Source organism: Durio zibethinus, chromosome 23 (genome assembly GCF_047325235.1).
Source record: "Durio zibethinus cultivar Kanyao isolate XHJ-2024 chromosome 23, ASM4732523v1, whole genome shotgun sequence".
Lineage (NCBI taxonomy): Eukaryota > Viridiplantae > Streptophyta > Magnoliopsida > Malvales > Malvaceae > Durio > Durio zibethinus.
Window position 1 is genome coordinate 4,520,467 of NC_143184.1, and position 26,027 is coordinate 4,546,493.

At 32.1% G+C, this 26,027-nt stretch overlaps 2 protein-coding genes and 1 pseudogene across 7 annotated transcripts; 2 read left to right on the forward strand and 1 right to left on the reverse strand.

Annotated features, from left to right (window-relative positions):
• The first annotated feature begins 8,876 nt into the window (after positions 1-8,876).
• Positions 8,877-10,702, forward strand: LOC149512128 (uncharacterized; annotated as a pseudogene).
• A 537-nt stretch (positions 10,703-11,239) lies between these two features.
• Positions 11,240-15,522, reverse strand: LOC111314172 (tubby-like F-box protein 3). 4 transcript variants are annotated; one of them, XM_022915283.2, is made up of 7 exons: positions 15,361-15,522; positions 14,364-15,118; positions 13,562-13,649; positions 13,125-13,254; positions 12,837-13,016; positions 12,238-12,720; positions 11,240-11,388 (listed from the first exon to the last, which is right to left on the reverse strand). In XM_022915283.2, the coding sequence occupies exons 2-6, from the start codon at positions 14,709-14,711 to the stop codon at positions 12,249-12,251; spliced, it is 1,218 nt and encodes a 405-aa protein (XP_022771018.2). In that variant the 5' UTR covers positions 14,712-15,118; positions 15,361-15,522; the 3' UTR covers positions 11,240-11,388; positions 12,238-12,248. The 4 variants fall into 4 exon arrangements, with proteins under 4 accessions (XP_022771018.2, XP_089608365.1, XP_022771016.2 ...); XM_089752239.1 differs by lacking the exon at positions 11,240-11,388 and adding an exon at positions 11,449-11,826 and having other exon boundaries at positions 15,384-15,522; XM_022915281.2 differs by lacking the exon at positions 11,240-11,388 and adding an exon at positions 11,449-11,794.
• A 1,571-nt stretch (positions 15,523-17,093) lies between these two features.
• LOC111314174 (sodium/hydrogen exchanger 1-like) lies at positions 17,094-24,794 on the forward strand. Of its 3 annotated transcripts, none has more exons than XM_089752237.1 (15): positions 17,094-17,247; positions 17,987-18,196; positions 18,313-18,431; positions 18,604-18,701; positions 19,527-19,586; positions 20,031-20,077; positions 20,160-20,354; positions 21,123-21,169; positions 21,788-21,854; positions 21,986-22,086; positions 22,240-22,341; positions 22,609-22,747; positions 22,825-22,887; positions 23,433-23,516; positions 24,009-24,794. In XM_089752237.1, exons 2-15 carry the CDS (start codon positions 18,062-18,064, stop codon positions 24,327-24,329), a joined length of 1,578 nt encoding a protein of 525 aa, XP_089608363.1. In that variant the 5' UTR covers positions 17,094-17,247; positions 17,987-18,061; the 3' UTR covers positions 24,330-24,794. The 3 variants fall into 3 exon arrangements, with proteins under 3 accessions (XP_089608363.1, XP_022771026.2, XP_022771027.2); XM_022915291.2 differs by having other exon boundaries at positions 17,246-17,392; XM_022915292.2 differs by lacking the exon at positions 19,527-19,586 and having other exon boundaries at positions 17,246-17,392.
• Positions 24,795-26,027: the final 1,233 nt, after the last annotated feature.

Genomic DNA, 26,027 nt, shown 5'->3' on the forward strand with positions numbered 1-26,027 from the left:
TAATTATAAATTTCACAATAAAAAAAGAAAAGAATTTTAAAATACTTAGCAGTTTATTTATTTTATAATTGGTTTTTTTGTGTCCAAAAAGGGCGTTATTCCAGAAATAATAAATAAAGTACAAACGAGTGTAGGGTGCATCTTAATCAAGACCGTCAGATCAGGGTCCTTTTCACAGTGTACGGACGAATTACATAACCTAGAGAATGGGCTCACGATGTAGTAAATATCTTTTTCCAGCAAATGGTAAAAAAATTTTAAAAAGAAAAGGTTAAAGCGTCCCCGCAATTTTACTGAGGTTGCACGTACATGGCAATGGCATCAGAGAAAATAATTGATTCTTTAATTGGTCTTTAAGATAACAAAAATACCCTTCATCGGACCATGCAATTCACCCTTCGTTCTCATAAAATGGAAGGGTAGTGTTGTCAGTTCGCGAAAAGGACATAGTATTATGGGATTGCACTGTCTCCATGGAGCTGTCCTTTACCATGTCGGAAAAGCTGAGAGAAGTTAATACTCGACGGCCCAGATATAAAGTTGGTAGAAAGAGAGAAATCTGGATGGTTGGATGGCGTTTTCTTTTGGGTAAGTGTCCTGATCGATAGCAACCGTAAGAGCTTGTCTCTATTTGTACTGTAACGAAAGTAGAAAGAAAAGGAAAAAAAAACTTATTATTAAAAATGAAATTATTAAAACAAATTTCAAAATATTTTGCTCAGAAATTTAGGTAATAATTCGTTTAATAAAGAATGGAAGAACTGAGTTGTCCAGCACGTAAAACCCATTGTTTAATGGGAAGAAATCGCGATCAAGATTAAAAATTGGATGATTAATTTAATAATAAATAATAATGGTAATTAATAATTAAGCCCACGCACGGTTCTCCGGGAATCTCGAGTGGGATGGCTTGGACTTTGCTGTATACTTCTTGCTGGTGTGGTGATACCGTCAATCTAAAATTTTTGAAATCTTTTAGGAAATCGAATTCAACAAAAAAAATTAAAATTAATAATAAAGAAGTAATTGAGTTTATTATTAAAGAATTTGAGATTGGTGGACTTTGTTATAATGTATTCGGTCGTAGTATCATGTACAGTCTAGAACCCTAAACCTATAGTAAATCTATAAAATATTTTTGTTAGTTTACTAACTTAGAGTAATTGGTTTTGATAATAATTATTATTAGAAATATTATTATATAAATATATAGTTAATCCTTTGCACGTGAAGCGCTTTGTCCAACGTCAAGGGTCGGAGAACAAGAAATGCGTAGCGAGGATTTAGCTACCGCTTTGTAAGAATTAATGAAGGACCGAAATCCATGCCGACACACGTATGGAACTTGCAAGTTACAAGATTAACAAAATTTATAGTTTCATCATTTTTTTTTCTATCTATTCATGTTTGATTTGCATGTATTAAAATGATTTACTATTGATATTTTAATATTTATTTTTTAATAAAAATGAACATAAAATAAATAATAAAAACAAAAACATCAATCAAAACCTTAATAAACTTAATTTTAATTTGAGGTTTATCAAGGGCATGTCATTCAAAGGCTTTTTGAATCATAGAGACAGCCAATCTTGTCTAGACGTAAAATTATGTATCGATTTTATTTTTAAAATTTCTTCGTATGGAAGAAAAAAGGGTTGTTATTTCTTTTATTAAAAAAAAAGTAAATACCTCATAAATTCTGAAACTCGACGGCTCTAAAGAACCCAATTAATAATATTGGCCTAAAAGCGAGCAGCATCGGCGAGGGTAGTGACAATGAAGTTAAAGCATTAATGGTGTTCCTACAATCAGATCCTTGATGCCGATGTCCAACATCATGCATTTACTAATGGATTCTAAGTACCTCTCATCCCATCCATCACACCTTGGATCAACTTCAAATTTGACATTTAAGAAATATGCATTTATTATTGTGTTATAGTCAACAAACATTTGTTGTTAATATTTTTATTTTTATTTTATGCTTTAAAGTTTTACTTTATAGCAATAAATAATGAATTCAAAAGTAAACAATAAAACAACAGGGTGAATTAATTATTTACTTTAATCACACCGTCCATTTATGCAAGTAACTTACGTTATTATGTTACCAATCTTACAAGTTACAATTCGGTGCGAGGGGGAATAGGAATAGAGAAAAATGACAATGATTGATTGTGATATTTTTCTCTTTTTTTTTTTTGGTTTTAAGGGAGATAAAACCTTACATCAATAGAGAAGAAAGAGAGATTCGGATCGAACTTCAATCTTATATCTTATTTAAAGCTTACTTGACTACTAAATAAAGTAATTAAAGATAGATTAATTGTGAATTTTCTATAAGACAAAGGAGCTTGTTTGAAACAAAATAAAAATAAAATAGCACAAAGCCAATAGAGACTAACCTTTTTCGTTTCTTTTTTTTTTTTTTATATATATATTATCAATAGACACTAACTCCAACATGTAGAAAAGATAAAAATTTTAATATTAATTAGAGATTAATATAAAATTTATATTTGATTATACACTATTAGTATATTATAATATTATCACACCATTAATTAGTAAATTTAAAATTTTAAAGTTTTTAAAAATAAATATTCTTAAATTATAAATATTTAATTATATTAAAATAAATTAATAAGGTAAAATTTATAATGCACTGATAGTGTATATCATATGATTAAGAATCTAAATAAATCCTTAATAAAATATGATTTTTTCCTTAAATCATTTTGCACGTCAAATGATTTAAATCACAATATAAAAACAAAAGCTACTCGTGATGGAAAGCGAAGTTCTATTATGTTAATGTCATTCCTATTAGTGGAATAGTCATCACCATACTTTCAATTATTTAAAAATGTTAAGAGCTAAACAACTTCAATGAACAGTTTTTTATGTTATCAAATGTTTATATAAATATTTATATATATGTGTATGCGTGTAGTCGTGAGAAATGAGCAAAATGTTTACATTTTAATATTCCATCTTATATAATTCAAAATTGAATAAAAAAAAAACAAATTGTTACTGGTAGAGTTTAAACTAAATAAAAAATTAAATTAAAATAGAAAATTGAATGTGTAAATATTTTTTGTAAGAAAATATAGTTTTTAAATTCAAAAAATTAGATTAAAATATTATTACATATAAAATTAATTAATTAATTTAAATATAGTATAATACATGAAATTTTTTTTATTTTTGTAATATTTAAAGTTATAAATAATTAAATTTTAATATTTTATTAATAAATTGAGTGACCTATGATGAAATTTTTTTATTTAAATTTTTTTTTTATAATGTATAAGGTAATAATGCAACAGAGGTAAAGCCGTTCTTGACCACAAAGAGAAAAAAGTAAGAAATGATAAGAGGAAGGGGAGGGCACTTGACTACTGTAGTTTGATGGCTCCCACTTTGGGGAATCTTCACAAAAGCTAATGCTATCATTGACTGATTATAAAACCATCTTAAATATTTTCAAATGTTATAATCACAAATGTAGAAAACGTTTCAACCTTAACAACATAAATATCAATGAAATAAGGCACAAAAAAAAATATATTATATTATATTTATCAAACAAATTCCAAAAAAAAAAAAAATGCAAAAAGCTAGTATTGTTTTTGAATAGAAGTCTTCTTTCCACATAATGTGGTTTTGGGAGGGTAGGTGCTTTGGCTTTACGCAATGTCCAAAAAGTTAACGAGAGTTGGTAATAATATAACTGTTTACCCAATTATTGGGAGACCCCATTTTGATATGGCTTTTTATTTTGTTTGAATTCAAAATTAACATATTTTATCTTAATTAAAAAAATTAAAGAATTAATTTATTTTTAAATTAAAAAAATTAAAAATATTTTCAAATAATTTACATCCCACTACTATAAATATTGATCACATAAAGTTTGGAGATATATATCCTCTTTTTATGGAAAAAAAATACAGTGATAAAATGAGGCTGTTGCTTTTTTTTTTTTAATTTTTAAAATATTTTGTTTATTTAATTTTATAAATATATGATATTATTATGTAACTCAAATAACGATGGCTTTTTATACACATAAATATATAAATTTTGTAATGTAATGAAATATAATTTATATCTATAATATATAAAAATACAAATGTGAAAAAAATGTAACCAAAGAAAATAGATATATATATATATATGTTCACTGTATTTTTAAATTATCATTTTAAATATTTTTATAAATGTTAATAAGATTCATTCATTTTTTAAAATAAAAATTCCACTTTCATTGAAAGACTTTTCATAAATAAATATATTTAATAAATAAAAATGAGTTAAAGTTGACATTATTTTTTAAAGTTTTAATTTTACATTAATATTAAAAGTAATAAATTTTATGTTAATGTAATAGATATATATGTGCATAATCAATTGAGTTGATAAATGAAAATAGGTAAAGATTTTCATTTTTTTTTTCAAAATTTTGATTTAATACCATACGAGTGATTTCATAACTAAACAGATACTTGTGTTTTCAGTACTATAATAAATAAAATAAAATTTTAAAAAATAATAATATAAAAGACAAAATTTTATACAGTAAAAAATGAACAGTTCAAAATCCAATTTGAATACTCTAATCTTAACTCCAAGTTGAAGGAAGTAAAAAGTAAAGGAAGGCTAACCAAAAAAAAATTACTGCTATAATCGGGTAAAAACGATAGGAGTACAAGAAGAAAAAAAGGTTACTGGACAGAAAAACCCAAAGAGGGTTAGAAGCCCAAGAAGCAAGAACAGTAGGGACCCGTCGATGAGAGAAAAACTGGCTCGACTTAGAGGGCGGCCAAGTCTGCCCCCCCTACGGCCGGCCCTGCACTGTCCAATCAACTTCAGTGGTGTGATGTTTTGAACACCCTCTTTTTTTTTTTTTCTCAATACTTTTATGCCTTCTTTAAATTTTTTTACCAAAAATGAAAAAAAAAAACAAAGTCAAGATGTTATTATATAATCTTATTTATTACTATTAAAATTAAGAAGGAAATGTATAAAAAAAGAAAGCTTCGCAAAAGTAACAGCCTCCCTGACCAATGACATGATGATCACTGACACTAAACCCAATGATCGTACTTGCGCTGCGTGTCCTCATATGATTTGCTACCATTTATTTTCCATACAGTTGACTGCTTCACTTTACATATATTCATTGGTAATCAAATAATATTTAAAGGTTGATTTAGTACTCAAAGTTTATTTTTTTTATAAATATTTCGAAAATACAATTTTAAATGCATATAAACATTTTTTTTTACAAAAAAATATATTAAGAATATTCCTTATAATATTATAAAAACATTTAATATACATAAAAACTAAACTTATTAACTAGTAATTAATAAATTAATATATAATTAAATAAAGTCTACATCTAATGAGATTTAAACATAAAAAACGTGTGAAATTAACTATGTAAAAAAAAAAGAGAGAGACGAAGTTGCTTACAAAGTAGGAATGTTACTTGATTTATGGGGCTATCAAATTAGGGGTACTAGAATTGAAATAAATGTGGCGAGATGGGTGGCTTAATTTCACCACTGATTTAGCTTTGACTTTTTAATTTTCATTCGACACGTAAAAATGTGATTCAAAAGAATTAGTATAAAATCTTAAATGGAGCAAATAAAATTGAAAGTGAATTGAAATTACTCTACTTGTCTAATCGTCCTTCAAAAGAGCTTATATGCTTTTTAGAAGTAAAATTTCAATTAAAGTTGGCTTCCTTAAGATCACGCACTGAGAGTTTTAAGATAATAACTTTGATATCAAACAATAAAGACTTTTTTGACTGTACCAAATCCGGCACCAAATGCGACAAATACGTACAATTTAATAAACAAAATACTTGACTTCTCTCTCTCTCTTTGAAAAAAGAAAAATAAATGTCATGAGTGATTTCCATGAAATTAACGCGCATGGAGATGGAGTAGTGCGGCTGATGCATAATTGCAAGTGATTAGACTGGTTTTGGTTAAGCTCAGCTCTTATCTAATCTAAGCAATTTTATTTATGTTCTGATAATTGGTTAGGCTTCTGAATTTATTGATTTTGGTTTGGATTTATTCATACACAGAGGAATGCTAAGGATACGTTGTTTCAGTTTCAAACATTGTTGTGATTTTCTATAAAAAAAAAAAAAGATTTGATTGCTTTAGAATATTAAAATATTGATAGTAAAGTCAAAACTATATCTAAAAAGCACGCCGAGCAAGACTCATGCTTAACAGCGTGTTTTAATATCAATAAAGCAAAAATATAAACAAAAATTTTGTTGTGAAAAACTTACAAATCAAAACAACTCATTGATATTTTCATTCGTGATAAAAATTAAAAAAAATAATAATAATTTCAAAATCTTAAGACGAGTGACTTGAATTAATGTTTTCAGGTAAGTAAAATAAATTATTTTTTAATATGAGTTAAGTTACATATAATAATACGGGTACTTATGTGAGCATTTTATTTGATTTAAATGTAAGAATATGATACTAAAGAGTCCATATTATTCTTTTTCAAAAAATAAAAAAAAAGTAAGAGTGCATAAAGGATTCAAATCCATGATAGAGAAGAAAGAAAAAACATCAATTTCAATATTTTAAATTGCTTCAGATTTAAGGTAATGTTACGTGGATAAAATGATAAATATGATAGAATGATAATCATTATATATTATATTTAGTTTATATATGAAAAATGATTGAATTACAAGAAGAATTGATCGTTCATTTGATATAAAATAATTTAATTATCTCAAAATTGAAATAATTATTTTTAAATTTATGAGATTAAACTTACATATTTTATTATACCTTTAAAAATTATATTAATAATTTTAATTGTATAAATTAAAAAAATAATTTTTATCAATAAATAAATTATCATATTCTAATTTTTAGACACATTAAATATAAAATAAGATAATATTATTTAATTTAATTTTATTTATAATATTATCTTATTTTATTTTATTATAATTTTATATATTAAACGTATCCTCAAAGTTTTGAGACACGTTAAATTATCACCAACAAAGTGTAGAATCAGTCATTATCTTTCTTAATTTTTAGTCCTTGGCTTAGCACGAAAAAGTAGCAACATATCATGTTCTCATTGTTCTGGTGACAGACTATACGAAAGTTATTTACAAGCTTTGACTACTAGATGACAACTTTAGCTTCAGCATGCTTGAGGTTGGGGCAATTTCATTTGGTTAAGCAACCACCAAGATAAAAAGAGAAAAGAATAAACCGGCAGGCAGTCAAAATTTGCTGGAAAATTCTGTGGTGTTGTCTTATATGGCAATCAATAACCGTTGTCAATGTGTCTTATAAGAGATAGTATATGATTGGACTTTGAAGCATATTACTGTTTGAACCTGGAATATTTTAATCATCCACCAAAATAAAATTCACATTATATATATTTTCCACTAATTGACATAATTTTAAAAAATATATTTTATTTTGTTTATTTATTTATTTATTTATTTATCAATGTGTTGCAACCAAAATTGCCAACTTCCTCGGTGACTTCCGATTTCATGAATTAAAAGAACTAGATTTGGGCCATAAATGATCATATATCTTCTCCCATCTAACGTGGAGTGCAAATGTTGCTAATGGATAGCATTATTATTTGCCACAATCTATGGGACCATCAGTTGGTGAACCCTCACACCAAATGTTAGCTTTGAGTTATCATTTCCATCTCCAGGATACGAGCAGTTTTTATCATGGGCCTTACCCACCTTCTTCTCTTCTTGGGGGGGGGGGGGGGTCAATTAATGGCTAAATTTTAGTGGTCCTGATTGTCGAGACTTCCGAGTCCCAATCAAACCAATTCAGTGATTAAGCTACTTTCGGCCGGGTTCCCCTAAGTTTGGACCACTTCTCCAAGGATCAAGCCTATGGGTCACCCCTATTTTCGTCGTTGATATGATGGTTTCTTTATTTTTCTATTTACGATGCTCTGATATTGATGTCCGAGAAAGTGGCCCATTTTGGTTCGGCCTCAGGACAGTTTTTGCTCTTTACTGTTAACTTTTATCTATTACATGTTTATAATCCTAGTAGAAGAACAAAAATGATGTTCTTTGAACAACTTTTACCACCATCTCTCATGTCATTTCCTAATTCTTAATAGAGAAATTTACTATCATTGAATTTTTTTCAACCATTGCCAAGTAATTTGTGATTCAACTTAGGAAAAAAGAAAAAGAAGAGGGAGCAATGCATTTGGTAGAGCTAGCGTTAAACATTGAGAAGAACCCAGTTTTAAGCAGTAGGGTCACTTTGGCATTGAGAGTCAATGGTGATGAGGAAATGAGAGATGAGAGACCTTTGATGCCCCATAGACCAGAACCTGGTGGCTTCATGGTGTCATTTATCAAAGCATTTTTGAGCAATTAAATCCTCATGCAAGGGGCCAAATCTTCTACTAATAAACAGCAAAATTTTCTGGCTATAATAGTAGAATTTGTACTTTTTTATCATTGCCCTTTATCAGTAGAGTTTCTAAAATTACAGGGCAGGCAAGCAAAACGCCTGAAAAAAAATATGTATATTGAAAATGGTTGGGAGTTTCTGGCCTTTCAGTGTCAATGTTCAAGCACAGTGGGATTTCCAGGATTGGTTTTTGGTATAATAATGTGAGCATGATGAAAGAGGCACTGTCACTGGCACAGCGCTAGCTGTGCAGGAGCTGCACGACAATCTTAAATAACAGTGGGTCTGAGATGGTTAATGTACAAAAATGACCCAACTGCTTGAAAGCCCAATTGAGCCTGGAAGGCATTAATAATCAAATTGGGCGGGCCAATAAGAGCCCGTATGGTATAAACCAAACCCTAACCCGATCTCCCTATATATGCTCGCTTTTGATTTCTTCATCCTCACTAATGGCAGCCGAAACTTAAATCTTCGTGTCGTAGCTGTGATCGATTCTTTCTTGGCTGAGTTTTAGTTTTTGCCAAGTTGAAATCTTTGGGCGATGATTTTATTGGTTTGTTTCTTTTTCTATTTGAAGAAATGATTTTTTTAGAAGTTCTCAGTAAGTAGGATTTTATTAAGAAAAAAAGCTGATGACGAGAAGAAATGAGGCTGAGCTGCAACAACAAAAAAAGCGCACCGTGTAGAAGTAGATCCTTCTGCATGGGTTGTTGTTTGCGCTGATGAATGTGCCAAAATGCTAATCTGAGGCTTTTCTTAATTATTATATATATATATATATATTTTTTTCCCTTCTCTATTCTCTTTTTAATCCTTTTAATTTGAACCTTTTCTTTTCCCCTAAAATTATTTTTATTTTTTGACAAAAAAAAGAAATCAGATTTATTTATTATTATTTTGGGATGCTATTGTTTTCTGTTAATTGATTTGTTTTTGCCCCTTTTATTAACATGGAGAAGGCGTAATCTATGAAGACTTGTATTCCAAAATTCCCCATAGAAGAAAAAAAAAAGGACTAAGGAAGTGAAGGAAGCTAATATACTGAAAATCCGATGGAATTGACAACATTTGACGGTACCAAGCCCTGTAGAACCAATTCATTCACTTTAAAAGGATTCCATAGCCGTGTGAAGACCAACAAGAAGAAATTGGCAAATTGCTAAGGGTTTTGAATCAATAGGTTTTATAATTGGCAGGTTAAATCTTGTTGAAATGAGGGAATTTCGTACCCTCTACAAGTGTGATTTTTTCATATATATACGTTGATGTAGCTTTGAATGATACATAAAGGGGCAATGAAAGATATTAGTTACATAATTAGATTGGTAGGTTTCTTGTTGTGAGAGTCCAAACACTTGATCCTTAACATACGATGGTATAGTGTTGCTTAAAGCTTACCCCATGAGTAAACTCCCTTCCTATACCTACATAATGTGTCCAGACTAGTTCGATGAATTTTGCGAATATCTCAAGAAGAGGACAGGACTTGATATTTCATTTTCCTATCTAGATACCTGCGTTTCGAGATTGAAATTCTCTCTCTGTTAACATCTTGCTGTTGGTGGAAGTGATGAAGACAGACTAGAAAATGGGGCCTGGTTGCCGTTGGTGGAAGTGGTGAAGACAGACTAGAAAATGGGGCCTGGTGAATGCAGAGGAGGACCAGGAGGGCCTGGTGGGTGGGGTCCTGGCTGGGATCCGGGGCCTGGAGGTCCCTGGGGCCCTTGCTGTTGGTGGAAGTGGTGAAGACAGACTAGAAAATGGGGCCTGGTGATGGAGAGGAGGAAGAGGAGGGCCTGGTGAGTGGGGTCCTGGCTGGGGTCAAGGGCCTGGAGATCCCTTCGGCCCTGGATTTTTGGTCTGGTGGTTTCTTTGGTGGCTTTGCTAATAATGGCTTGTGCATCATGAAATCTTCTTGCTAAGCAATCAATTTTTCTCCATTCTCCTCCCATTTATAGTTAACTGCCCTTTGATTCTTTTTAACTAAAATTTCTGAACTTAAATTGTTTTGGATTGCGGCTTCTACAGTCTGCTGTTGTTGGCTACGACAGGACTGCTTTGGTGGACCACGCGGCCATGGTCTTCCTTGCCCTGGTGGGCCTCCCTCATATTCAAATTCTTTTGTCTGTCGAACAGCAGTCATCTGCTGGCTGCTGCTTTAGTTGTGTTGTGCCTTACAATAGACTCTATGATATAGTTTTACTCGTTCTCCACTGCTGTCCATTTTGTTGTTGTTTCCAATACCATTTTCAACTTTTACTATGCAAACTGGGGTTGTATCAGCATTAATATATGCTGAGAGCCGATTACTTGGGGTGCTGATTTCAATTGGGAAATTTATTTTTTTTTGGTCGAACGAGTCTATGATTGGAGTTTGGGGTGTACCAAGGAATGAATTTCCCTTTGCGGGTATGTAAAGGAATTCCACAAGTAGAAAGTTCGAGGACCCAAATGGAAGCTTAGAGAGTAATACGTGCAAGTTAGAGGGGAATCCCAGAAGCTTGCGTCGCCACCCCCCCCAACAAAAGTGTCCAGGCAAAATAATCAGCTTCTATTTTCTGTTTCTTTTTTTTTTTCTTTAATTTACTCTATGACAGTCCAACTTTGCCTTGAAATTTGAGATGCTGAGATAACTTTTAGCCAATTAGTCTCCTTTTTATCCTCCTGGTATTGGGTTATTGGCTATGAATTTGTATATATTAAAGCAGCTCCAATGCCAAATTCCTAAAGGGATGAACTTCTATACAAAATTCACATTCAAAAGGATAAATATATCTCTCATTTGCAGGATTAAATAGTCCTATGATAAAGTGTACGACAAACCAAATCCACCTTCGATAAAAGAGAAAAAAAAAAAAAGTCCCAAACTCGAGGAGGCTAACTTCATGCAACCATTTACCTTCAGCACAGGCAAAAGATTAACCCAGAACTTGAAAAGTAAATATCAACAATTATGCCAAACTGTTAAAAGGACTTTCTGATTAACATTTAGGAGCACAATTTGATAAATGAGAAAGTGCACATCTAAAATGCACAAAAATCTCCAACAGGGAACCCCATTAACAAATTCATGAAACCATTAGTCAGATTTCTAGTTTCTCACTCAATGATCAAACAGACATGCATGTTAGCAAAGCATGCAACCAACATAGCAGTCATGTCTCGCTCTTAAGACAAAAAGTTATATGTACAGCAAAGAACTAAATAGAAGGTAAATACTAACAGCTCCTATGGAAACCTGAAAGCACTGAAGTACCTAGAAACCTTGTAGCCGAACATTCCAAGTCCATAGAATGACTATTACCCTGCAAACAAACTATTTTGCATCTGACAATACCTGCAGTTCAAAACCAGGGGCTTCAACTACTTGAGATCCAAAAGCAAATGCAGGATTCCGATTAATATGCTTATTGAAAGTGAATAGAGGCAGTATTGGCAAGTCACTTCTACAGCTGACAAACTCACAGGACGGTTGCTTTTTTCTTTTTGGTATGATTGCAGACAGATTCTATAAGTACGGTATTATATCTAATATCTGGATGTTTAAATCACATAATCTAGAATTCCAGGGCACAAGGAAACCCTAAAATATGGATTAAACCAACAGATTACAGCAAAGTTGAAATTTGGTCTACCAACAGTTAGCAAAACAGGTTTAACTATTTGTCCCAAAGTTGAAAAATAAAAAAATTATGCTTATATCGAGATTCAAGTTGTCAAAAGTCCAAGAGTTATGTTAGACTCATACCTGTTTGCAAATCACTCACAAGCAATCTTAGTGTCAAAGCTACTAAGGCATATAGCAAATGCCTGAAAAGCTGAGATTGGATACTGGTAATCCATTGTGAATACATCTTTCCCCACTTTTCCAAACTGGAGAATGACAATCTCATGCTCCTGCCCAGCAATTCCACTCTCCAGAGATGCAACCAGCTGAAAATTTTTGACTGAAGCAACTGTCACCCGTCCATTGAAGTTCAGACACCAGCACTGCAGTTGTTCATGCCACCTGGGTGCCTTATTCCTTAATACCAGCATTCCATCTTTCTGGCCAGACAAAGGTCTGGATTGGAAACTCTCAGGGCGGGTTGATTTTGATCTAAAGAATGGCAGTGATGGGAAGGTATCCAGATTACTGTGTAGGAATTCAGTCTGTGTGGGAGCAATACCTCCAGGCTCAATAGAAGAGGCTGGGATGGCATCCATGACGCACTGCATTCTCCTTGGACCTCTGTTTTCCAGAATATGTTAATTTTGGTGAGCATACAAAAACCAGTGAGGAGCTGAATGATGAATGCCCCCAGATATAAAGAGAGAAAAAAGAGCAACTTTCAACATACACCTTACCTAGAACCCAGGACATTCAACTCATACGAGATGTGGGCCACAGGATAGTTGCCAGCTGGGACACGAGGAGAAACTTGTTTTGCATTAATTGGCCAGGTGGAGCGACTTTTAATAACTTTGGCTCCAGCATTTGGAGGCTGAGCATCATAGATTGTGAATTTGGTCCCCAAAAAGTTTGATCTGTTAAAGCAAATCAAGCTAAGTTTAGATTTCCAAAGAAAGTCAAGTTAAGTTTAGATTTCCGAAATGAGTAATGTATCAGTTGAATCATATTCCAGCTGACAATACCTCAATTTTCCAATGTAGGTACTGCTTCCTTTTGACACATCATCTCCGTTCAGTGAGATGATATAATCTGTGCAGGTAGGACGGCGGCACTTCCTTGCAGCAAGAAGGAACTTTCCATCATCATTGGAAGCTGCCAAGAAAATACATAAAGCAAAACAGTTTCACATATAAACATAAGAAAGATACCCAAAGAGAAACAAGGTACTCAACACAATTATTAAATAGTTAAGCCACTTAACTTTCTATGAATCTAGCTACATAATATGTCCTTAATATTTTTAATTCAATCAACAAAAATAAGCAAAATCCTCTGTCAAGACAACAGCACCAAGCAGCACAAGTGACTATCATGAGACTTGAGAGTAAAGTTCACGACACCAACCTTCCCTAATGCTGCACAAAATAATAATAATAATAAATAAACAAAAACAGCTAACCTTGATTCAAGCCAAGGTAAAGATAATAAGTTTGGTTGCTACGATTCCGTTTTATGTAACACTGAAGGAGGGAGTCCCTTGGACCAGGCTGGAAAAAGAAAAACCAAAGACTGTGAACATGTGTCCTAACTTCCAATTACTTATTCACAGATAATTAACGAAATAATAAATACTGTTCCAAGTACAAACAGAGAGCTTATAGTCTATTCCATATTAACTTCGATACCTTCCAAGCAATTATAATTCCAAAGAACCCTCAAGTTCACAATTGATCTCACGAGCACAAACAGTTTGGAAAAATTGGGACATTATGAAGGAGAATTTCATATTCTCAGTTTCATCACTAGAATTTAAAATTCATGATGCAATAACTTAAGAAGAAAACTTGTTGTAATGTAGCAGGATACTGATATGTTACCCAACATATTTCCAACTTTAGATTCCTAAACTTCCTAAAGAGTATAACGAGGCAGTCCTAGAATGCAATACAGATCTCAGCTCAAACAAACTGGCAGAAGGGTAAATATTGCCCAAAATTTTTATCATTTATGAGCACCATCCAACCATCACTAATGAAAGCACCATGCATATAAAGAGAGTGTAACAGGAAAAAGGGATTGCCACTAAAATATTCTTACTTCAATCAAACCTATAAAAAAGATGAAGAAGAACTAAAGATTCAAAGCCAGAGTATAACAGAATGGCTTAAAGACTGATAATAACCAAACAAAAACAATTCAATCAAATAAAAAATAAAATGTACTTAAAATGAAAGAAAAAAGTACAGGATGACATCTACTACCTGCTTCAATGAGATTGGGAATGTCAACTTGCCAGAAATTTCTGGGGTTTTCACAATTTCCTTCATAATCTCTCTCCAATTCTTACATACACCAGCACAAATAACCACAGTCTTTCGTGGAGGCCAAGTGCTCTCCGATGCCTCTATTCTCATCAACACATCCCTCAACAGCTCAGGCGGCATGGTTGCCCAACAACTTTGCTGGAACGCACCAACTGGAACCGAGCTATCCTGAACTACCCTGTGTGACCTCGATCTCATGCCATATCCAAACTTCACATCAAACCCTTTTCTGGATATACTCCCCAACTCCCCCTTCATGTCCAGGATAATGCTCCTAAACGACATTGGTGGCCTCCTTACTCCTAACCCTAAAAATTCCAATGATAACTTAACAATGCACTTTACCTCTAAAATTGCTAATAACTCAACAATGCACCTGAAAACATCCAACTTTCTTCCAATTCTCTACGCCAAACGCCATAAAACCTCCCAAATCGCAGCTCTTGTACAGAAAAGCATAACCTAATAGACACTAATTATTGAATTGTGCAGTTATATCATCCAAAAGTCGAATCAACCCACATTCCAAAAACTCTCAAATTTCATACACAAATAAGCTAATAAGCACTAAATAACGTGATCCAGAAGCAGAGGTGAAATAAGATCGAAAAAAAATCCAACAATTGAAGTGAGCCAGCACCCCATCATCATCAGTTCCCCTCCAAAATAACGCAGATTACCATTACTCGCACCTAGAAATAGCATATAGACACAACATTAAGCACCAAAAGGTTAGAATTTTATCTATACTACAAAAATTTACCCTTCGAGTGATAAATCTAGTAACTGAACAAAAGTCAGCCGTAAAAGAAAAAAAAAGAACAAACTTAACAAAACAATATTCAAACAAACTCCCCCAGATCTCTCCCCTTATCCTAACCAACCAAGACCCATAAAACTAACAGATAATATAAATTGAAACAATTTATCTAACCTTAAAAAGATCAAAGCACATACAAGAACATCCCGGGTTTTGAATGGGGTTCTATGAAATCTAAGTTCCCAGGATAGAGAGAAATAGGGGGTCGAAGCCTGCAGGTGCAGGAGGGGAGAAAGTTAAGGCTTCGCGTTTGGTGCGGTTTTTGTGTGGTGGCGTGTGGAGCTTCGGTCAGGGGACCTAGACCATAATGCCAGTGGGAGAATGGGTCCCATCTGCTCCTTATCCAATACTGCCCCTTCGTCTGATCCTGAGCCTAAGGCCGCCTAGATCCGGCTTTGTTTTGGTCTTTGGGTTCTCACGCCTTACTTCAGTTTAAAAGCCTTCCAATTTCACACTCTGTATTACTTGGTTTATCCGTTGGTAGGTTGCATGTTTGTTTTTAAAGAAAATTTTGTACATGTTTGCGTTTTGAAAAATTCAATGATTTAATAATATTAATTAGTTAACATCAATTTCATAAATAACGAATTAAAAATATTAGTCAAGTGTTAATCATTAGACAATACGTGTATGTAATTCATAAAATCGCCAATCAAAATTAATTTTAATCACGAATGATGCATAATGAAAAAATAATTTTTAAGATAGTATATATAATTGTAATATATTTTATTTTATATAAATATATAAAAACTAAAGTCTTTAACCAAAAAGGTAACCAAAAAGCATTCAATAGTCATCCAATCACCGTAACAATTATTACTGTAAGTATAAAATACTCGTACGTTTAGTTTAAATTAATTAATTTTTAATTTTTTTTTACTTTTTTATAAAATAAAAAATATTAAATATTAAATAAATGGAACTTAAATATTTTCTAACAACATTTTATTTATATTGAGGATCCGAAAGACTGTAAACCAGGAATATGCTAAACCAAAATTTGATAAATAAATAAATGTTTTCTATAAACATTCAATTAGATTGATATGTCAACAATATTATATACAAAAAATTAATTTCTTGTATAAATGAGGATGTCATACTCAACAAATTTGAAATAAGGGGCTAAATTAATAAAAAAATTTCCTAAAATTTGTGTTTTATAATTAAGTATTTATTTTTTATTATATTAAATAAAATTTTAATATTTTATTTATATCAATATAAACTTGTATTTTATGTGGAAACTTGATTTTTATTAGAGTGAATGCTAATTAAAATTTTTTTGTCGACTTGAGAATTGATGTGATTTGATGATGTAGATAAAATTTTTAAATTAAAATAAATAAATAAAATTTTTTTAGGATGTGGATGTTGATGGGAATAAAACTAAAAATTTAGAAAAAAGTATTAAAATTTTGTTTCAAAAAATAATTTTTTAAGCCACATTAGTTTCCATGTGGAAAAAAAAAATCAATTGGCATTATTATAACAAATGTCAAAATTTGATTTTAAATAAAATTTTATTTTAATATAAATTAAAAAAAGAATATTTTATTAATAAATATGTAAAAAATTATTTTTAAAAAGTATGTTAACTTTCCCCATGTTGAAAAAAAAAAAAAAAAAAAAAGTCGGTAAAGTGAAGAAGGTCAAAGTAAGTAAAATATAATTCCCCAAGTTGACTTTGGCTGTCTCCCAAACCAAATAAGTACTTTTAATTTTTTATAAAGGAATATATTAATTTTAAAGTATGGAAAGAATAAAAGTTAGCGTAGAGTCCACACCAAGATGCTCTAGGCTCTCACATCAAAACCTTAATTCTGCACGATTCCTCATGATATTCGATCTGAAGATCGTACGGTAGAAAATAAAGGGAAGTCCAACGCCTCACGTGTCCGCAACTACAGCTTCTAAAAGTCCATCAATTCATTCGTCTCGTGCCGGTATTTGCAACGTTTCCCAATAAAACGAAACATTCGCATCCTCACCCTTCAGGTGCTTTCCTACTTAATTCTCTGCTTCGTGTTATTTTTCATTTTTTGTTTGAGAGCCCTCTTTCTCATTTACCCAAAAAAAAAAAAAAAACAGTGATCCTCTTTAATTTCTTTCGCTTTCGCCGAAGTTTCTTAGTATTTTCGTGGTAAGTTACTTCTTGTTTTTGTTTTTTTCCTTTTCCTTTTGTTTGTTTAGATGCTGAGAGAAGTAAACGATACTTAGCCGTTAAGTTTTCTTAATACCCGTCTCTTTTTAAAATATAAAGTGCAATGAGAAAGTAGCGTAAGAAAGTTAGATCAAATTGTTGTTTCCAGGCTTATTCTGTGATTTACAGTGTTGATTCATTATCCTGTTTGGTTTCTGACAAAGCAGCGGAAAAGAATAAAGAAAAGAATATTTTTAAAATTTAATGTTATTTTTGGTCAAATCGTTGCATTGACTTCAGTCTATTTTTCCCCCGTGTCATTCAAAGTCGTTACAAATTTTTTTTTGGTTAAAAAAATTTCCTTAGTTTAAAATTGTACGGCAAGCAAACAGAAAAATCTAGCAGTTTCTTTGGTTTAACGCTTAATTTTATGATAATGATTTGCAGCACCTAAATGATTATTAATGGTTGTTATTGGTATTATCTTTAATTTGTTAGTGAAGAGTTATTTTAGTATTTTAATTTATTATTCTAACGAGATATGATCATTAATTTTAATAAATGAAGAACTGTGTTGAATCTTTTTGTTTGTAGCGGTGGAATTATTTAAACTGAGGCAGATATTTGGGGGTATTTAATTGGGGCTTCGTTCTTCCCCAGAATTCAGGGATGGCATTGGAGCCCGACCAAGCTCCAGTGGATTCTATTACTTTATTTGTTGCACTCCTCTGCTCTTGCATTGTACTTGGTCATCTTCTCGAGAAAAATCGATGGTTTAATGAGTCGATAATTGCGCTTGCCATTGTGAGTTGTTCAAACTTCAAATTACTCCTTATTTAATTAACCTTGCTATTATGTTAGGTCTGGATTAATGCAGATTAATGGTTTTTGTTCGGTGGTCATTTTGGTATTGATTGCAGGGTCTTTGTACTGGTATTGTTATTCTGTTTACCACTGAAGGACAGAGATCACACCTTCTAGTATTTAATGAGGAGCTTTTCTTTATATATCTTCTTCCTCCTATCATATTCAATGCCGGGTAAGGTTCAAAATTCTTGCAGGGTGTGGAAACTAATTGTCAGGCTTGTTTTACTTTTATTCACTTTTATTTGCTACTGTCTTTCTTGAAAATTGAAATTCCTCCTGCCCTTGTCATCTTTTTATCGTGGTAAAGATGTGTTTTATAATCTGTTTTTTTTTTAATCCACCAGATTCCAGGTCAAAAAGAAGCAATTTTTCCATAACTTCGTGACGATCATTTTGTTTGGTGCTGTTGGTACCTTGATATCGTTTGTCATCATATCCATAGGTATGTCCAAACTTTTTCACATATTTTAGTTTTGAAGAAAATTTCTCCACTTTTGTTCAATTTCATGCATCTATAAAAACAATGTGTGGACCTGTTCAGCCTCATGCAACTGACTGTTTTTGCTTGTTGCAGGTATAATGTATTTGCATGCATCTATTCATACTGTTTATATATAATATGTTCAAGGGTTTGGATTCAAAGTTTGTTTCTGACTAGGCACCTTGTTATGCTTTAGTCCCCCAAATGTTGACTACTACTACTTAAAAGGTGGCATCAAACCTTAGATTTGATGGCTATGTTTTTCATTTAGAAAAGGGAGGATTATCTTCAAGATATGTTGATTATGAAAAACTTAGAAGTTTGTTCTTTAGGTTGCTCACCTCGAAAGCATACAAGTATAACAAGCCTCTAAGTGAAATTGAGGATTAACTTCTCTGGCATTTTTATACACATTGTTTAATGATATATTGCATTATGGTTATATTGTCAGGATTTCCCAAGGAATATAAAACATTTGATGCTCTCAAGGTGTTCATATGATAATGTTCAATTAAATGAATGGGTTTTTTTTTTTTTTTTAATTATAGAAACTGCCTCAATAAATTCAATTGCTCGTTTACATTTGTAATCGGCATCTCAGCATGACACACTGTTTGTCAGAAATGAGGACTAGTTCAAAACAAAGATTGACTGCATTTATTGCAAGTTCCTACCGATTGTAAATACTTCCTTTTGGTTGTCAATTTATCTTTTCCCTGATTAGTACGAGGCAAGAGTGTGTTTGAGGCTAATAGTTTTGTAACTTTTATAATTATCTCGTCTCAGGTACCATGAAGTTATTTAAGAAATTGGATATTGGTTTCTTGGACATTGGAGATTATCTTGGTAATGTCTACATCTTTAATTAATAGTTTGCTGATGTTTCTTAGTTAAAAGCTTACTTTCAACTGATACACAGTTGTGTATAGGAAAATACCATTTAAATTTGGGGTCAGATTATTTATCTTTGCATTTTGAAGTGGCGTGCAATATGAAGCTGAGGAACAAATGATTCTTAATATCTTTTCTTTGGAATTAGTATACTCCATGTACTTTTTCATCTCATAGGAGGTGAGATATTTTATGCAAAATACATGCACACACACATACACACATACACACATACATACACAGACACATGCTTTTCATAAAACCAGGTCTGAGATTACTTTTCATAATGATTTGTTATACGTTTATTAGAGGCATCACAGTTATTATTTAATTAAACTTGTTGCTTCATTTGAGTTCTGTATGACTATCTTGACTCTTAAGATTACTTTCTTCTTTTAGCACTTGGAGCAATCTTTTCAGCCACAGATTCTGTTTGCACTTTGCAGGTATACATATTTATTCGGTTTATGAAAGTGAAAAGAATAGTTAAACAAACATTGTGTAATAAATCTTGTATTTTCTGTACAGGTTCTTAATCAGGATGAGACGCCTCTTCTATACAGTATAGTCTTTGGCGAAGGTGTGGTAAATGATGCCACATCAATTGTACTTTTTAATGCAATTCAGAAATTTGACCTCTCTCACATCACCTCAAGCATTTTTATGGAATTCATGGGAAACTTCTTATACTTTTTTATTACAAGCACATTGCTAGGAGTAGCGGTGAGTCCTTTCTTTCTCTTTTTTGAATCTTTCCATGCATGTGTCTTCCTATCGTTTTCCTGGTTGCAAAATTTGTTTCATCATTTGATCTTATATTCTTTGTTTTGCTCAATTCACACTTTAAGTTCAATGGTACATTACAAAAAATCATCTTTCTAATCTTTACACATCAAGCGAAAACTGGTATCAGACCTATATGACCAGTCAATTAACTGAAAAAAGTGCAGCAAATTTTCCATTTATTTACAAGGATTAAAAGCGGTTGTGTCAAGGAGATTTCTAACTTTAGTCTTTCCAAAGAAAGACCTAAGAGATGATTAAGTCAATGTTCAATACAATCTAGACTTGTATTTTTTTTCTTCTCTTAAACTGTGATTACACATAATTAGGGTTTACTCAAACAAATAGTGTCAATTACCATCACAACGAGCTGTTTATCTTTAGATTATCACAAACTGGCTGTTGGCTTTAAGTTATTTTTAGAAACTCTAGGCTTTTCTGCTTGATGTTGAATTGAACCATAAAGAGGTCTTATCCTTTGTTTTTCTCCAAGAAAACTTGCGCTTTGATTACAAATTGAGTATGCTATTTGCCTTATTGCAATTTTTTTTGCGTTATTAAGTCTGCTGTGTGGTATCTTTCATTCTCTTTCATTATAAATAACTTCACATATTGATTCCATCCCTTTTCCAAGGGTTTTAGGCTATTTGAGATTAGAAACATGCATTTATTTTATATTATCTAACATAACATCAATTTCATTTGCAGGTCGGATTAGTAAGTGCATACATCATAAAGAAATTGTACATTGGCAGGCACGGGCAAATGATTAAGTTTTCTTGTTGTCTTATCTTTTATGATGGAAATTTGAGTTACTTTATTATCCCTGTTTATGTGGCTCATCACTTCATTGTGTTAAAAATGAAAATGATTGCAACTTTTAGTTGGTAGTATTAGTTCAGTTCTATGTTAGAGTGTTTCATTGTGTGGATTGGAGTCCACAACTCTGTTGGTAGGCATTTTCTGTTCAGGGCTTTGACAAGCTCTGATAATTTTTTTCTTGTCAAATGTTTGCAAATTTATTGATGTCAGCAATTGTCTAGAATGGGGAACTGATTGGCAAAGTCACCAATCTAGGTTTTCACATAATAGATTGTTTGTCATGGATTATTAACTTATGGGTGATAAATTTAGGTATACTTGTTTTATTACAATGTTAGGCAGAGCTCTTGGTGGCTCAAAAACTAAGAATTCTTACCACAATGCTATCTTTTAGGACTCTCATCACAATCTGTTGTTCTCACTCTGTCCTTGCTCAATGGCTTGCTGTTGTCATCTTGTCTTTCCGCATGGCATGAGAATCATAAGGCTCTATATGAATAACATTTCCTTTTCATTTCAAACTAAGTAGCTAATGTTCTATCAAATGTCAGGCATTCTACTGATCGTGAAGTTTCTCTCATGATTCTCATGGCTTACCTTTCATATATGATGGCTGAAGTAAGTATTCTCTTTAATGACTCTTGTGCCTAAGGATCTAACTTTGTAATATTTCAGGTACTGTCTTTACATTGCATGTCATATCCCTGTTTTCTTGATAACAATGTTAGCAATTGTATTCTGTTTTTCAGTTGTTCGATTTGAGCAGCATTCTTACAGTGTTCTTTTGTGGGATTGTTATGTCACATTACACCTGGCATAATGTGACTGAAGGTTCAAGAATCACCACCAAGTATGTTAATTTGAAATTTACTTCCCAAATGTTGAAATTTTTTTTCTGTTTATAATTTTCTTCTTTCTCTTTTCTTTTTTCTCTTTAGTTACCCCTTGTGAAACCCAAATACACATGTTTTGACATTCTTGTGCTGACTATTGATCATTGCAGGCATGCTTTTGCAACATTATCTTTCATATCAGAGATTTTTATCTTCCTGTATGTTGGTATGGATGCTTTGGATATTGAGAAGTGGCAAGTTGTTATCAAAAGGTACTGCCTATGATTTTGGCCAATGGGGATTTGCATTAGATCTTGTCTTGTCATGTCTTACGCTGTTGCATATATAATTTTAACTTATTGACTCTTTTTATCGTCGTCTTTAACCATCTCAAGAAATTCAATATATCATGTCACGTGATAAAGATAGTATAATATAGTATGTGCATCTGTTATCATTGTGTTTGTTTGTAATTTGAATATCAAATCAATGCCTCCCAGTAGCTGGTTTTAATTTTGATAGTTTGTTTGTTTTTGTAGTCCTGGAACATCTGCTGGGGTGAGTTCAATACTGCTTGGTTTAGTTCTACTCGGAAGGGCGGCTTCTGTTTTCCCTCTATCCTTTATATCCAATCTAATTAAAAGGTCTCAGAGTGACAAATTTACATTGAACCAACAGGTTGGTATTGAGAGTTATGTTTTGAGTTTTCCTTCCCTCTGACATACTTGATGCTCTGACATATTCAAGTCAAACAGGTTACAATATGGTGGGCAGGGCTTATGCGAGGTTCTGTGTCTGTGGCACTTGCTTATAATCAGGTAAATTTAGGTGATAGGATGTATGACATCAAAACTTCTGCAGTTTGATGGATTTTATTGTCCAAAAGTTGGTGAACACAAATCTTTTCAAACAGTGTCTTTGGCATCAGTGTAAGATGATAGTAATAAGATAGAACTTTCATCTTCTCAGCATGAATTGGCTTGAATTGTATGCCTCGTGAGAGGAGATAATGCCTACAGTGTTAGGGCAAAAATATAGCTAAATTTGGTATCTAAGTGCCAGACCAAATAATGATGCATGTTAAGAGGAATGCTGCATCATGCTGTTTTGTAAATTGAGAAATCTGTACCAAAAATTTGTCAGTTGTTGGGCAACCCCTATGCATTTATTGCTGTCATTGCCAGTTGCATCTGCTTTGGCATGTTATACTGACATTCTTTTCTGTGTAAAGGATTGCATCCTTTTCTATTTGAATGCATGGAATCAAATAATTGGAACATAGCCACCTAGTTTGTTTAATTATTTTTCTTTCACTTTCATTCTTTCTCCCTAAGTTGAAAGTTATTTTTTGATTTATATGCAGTTTACTAGATCGGGGCGTACTCAATTGCTTGGAAATGCCATTATGATAACCAGCACCATCTCTGTTGTTCTTTTCAGTACTGTGGTAAGGACTTATCCTTAAGTTGGGACTGTTTCTCAGTAATGATAAGATTGTTAACAAAAATTTTATCTTGATTAATGGGTTGTTCTAATGCCCGGGTTTCTCTCCAACCTTACGCCTCTCTCAAGGTTTGATAGTTTGGAAATTTTATGTCGCTATTTATTGTGATTCCTTCTAAAACATTTTCCTCAATAGCATTTTATTTCCTTGATATTAAGTCAATAACCATGCTTACACTAACGCATGCAAAGATTTGATATCTTACCACTTTATTCAGGGATTTATGCATAACATTCTGTTTTTGAGCTGCTGAATAAGTAATGACTCTGGGCTCCTGCTTGTCTCTAAAACTACAATTACCCCTGGCAATTTGCTGTGTTTATTACCAAATCTTTGGAAGATTGCTCCAAAATAACATTGCATAAAATTTAACCAGTAATGTTCGTTACTTAAAATTTTGATTTTGATTTTGATTTTTTTTTTTTTCTGTTTCAGGTGTTTGGATTAATGACAAAGCCTCTAATAAGGCTGCTTCTGTCAAGCAAGCACCTAAGCAGCACCACGTCCTCTGAATCTTTTCCATATAAGCCGATGACAGACCCACCACTTACTGCCAACGGGCAAACCGCAGATCATGAAACGGGTGGCAACAACATTCCTCGTCCAACCAGCCTACGCATGCTCCTGACTACCCCGGCTAATACTGTCCACTACTACTGGCGGAAGTTTGATGATAGTGTCATGCGTCCTTTGTTTGGTGGGAGAGGTTTTGCGCCAGATGCTCCTGGCTCACCAACCGAACCACTTCTTCACTGATTACAAATACAATACACTGAATTTTGAATGCAATATAAGGCATATGGGGATTAGAAACGATACAGAATAGGGGAAAAAGTGACAGCAGAGAGATGATGGTATGTTTTTACTCTCTTCCTCGATTCAGAATTATGTAGGTTAGCTTTGTAACATTCCACCTCAATGCTTAGAAGTGGCGAGAATGTAGTTACAAGGAATGTTTTGTGAAGCCAGAGAGTCATGAAGTCTCTTGAATCGATGAGCATGTGAAGAAAAATGATTTGCAGGCATTGATCCTTGTATCTGGCTGTTCTCTAATCAAATATTCTTAGTCTACCCTGAGAACAGCAACGTGTAAAATATTCAATATTCTGCATGTATAAACTAACCGGGATTGGCAAAACCCAGCATTTAATTTGTCCTAATTTACAACTTTCTTAAATCATGTCAGACGATCAGTTGTTAAGGGTAATCTCTTTAGTATAATTCGACAATTTTAGCTTCATTTAGGATTCAGAATTGGATGGTTCTATAGCTTCTGTTTGATATTTTCGACTGTTATTGAAAATTTTGGCTTTATTTAGTATTATATGAAAAAATAAATTATATAATATAAAACATCCAAAATAATTTTATAAAAAAATATTTAATACTTATTAAATAAATAATTTATAAAATAATTAAATATTATTTTATAAAAAATTATAAAGTATAAATCAATTTTGATAAAAATAATTTTTAAAAATTTTATTAAATAAATTTATTATTTTTTAGTCAATATAATTTTAAAACAAAATTGTTTTTAAAATAAGTGATTAAAAAAACTAAAATTTTAAATTTTTAGAGATCAACTTTTTGAGACATTGTTAATTTTTATGAGAATAAATTAGATAAAAATAATATTAAAAATGACATAAAATTTTTTTATTCTTTAAATTGTTTAAAATAATAATTTTTATTAATCAGTGATTTAATATCATTGTCATATAAAAAATTTAAATTATTATTTAAATTATTATAAAATAAAATGATATAATTATTGAACAAAAACTATCATAACTTTTTAAATAAATTATCTCAAATCAAACATTCTCCTAGAGTACTTGTAAAACACTTTTGAGAATTGCTTTGCTAATGACTATTCTATGATTTTTTTTTCCCATTTTTGTTGAGCAAGAGTAAGAATATCGAAAGGTTAAGATTTTTTTCTTAATGGCTGTCAGTAACAGCAGTGTAGGTGGAGGACGAGGAATTCTGAAGTGGGTTTGTGAAACACTTTGCTCCATTAAGATCCAGATGTTGATATTTGGCATTTAATTTGTCCTAATTCTCAACAAAGTATGGCATTAAATATTTAATATTTCTTTCTTAATTCATGCGAGACGACCAGTTGTCAAGGGAGAATCTCTTTATTATTTAAGTAACCACTTTTGGCTTCATTCATGAATCAGAATTGGGAGGTTCTGGCTTCTGTCTCTGATATTTTCGACCGTTAATCGAAAATTTCTGCTTTATTTATAAACCCAGGGTACGCTCCACATGATGTCCATCTTCAACAACCCAATCCAATTCAATTTAATTTTCTGAAAAACAGCCAAATTATAGACTTTGCCCCCAACCCTGAGACTCCACCCCCACCCAACAAAACTCACCCAAATAGACTTTGCCGAGTTCCACAAGTTTAATTAAACTTGTGATTATTAATTGTATAAAGAAAGA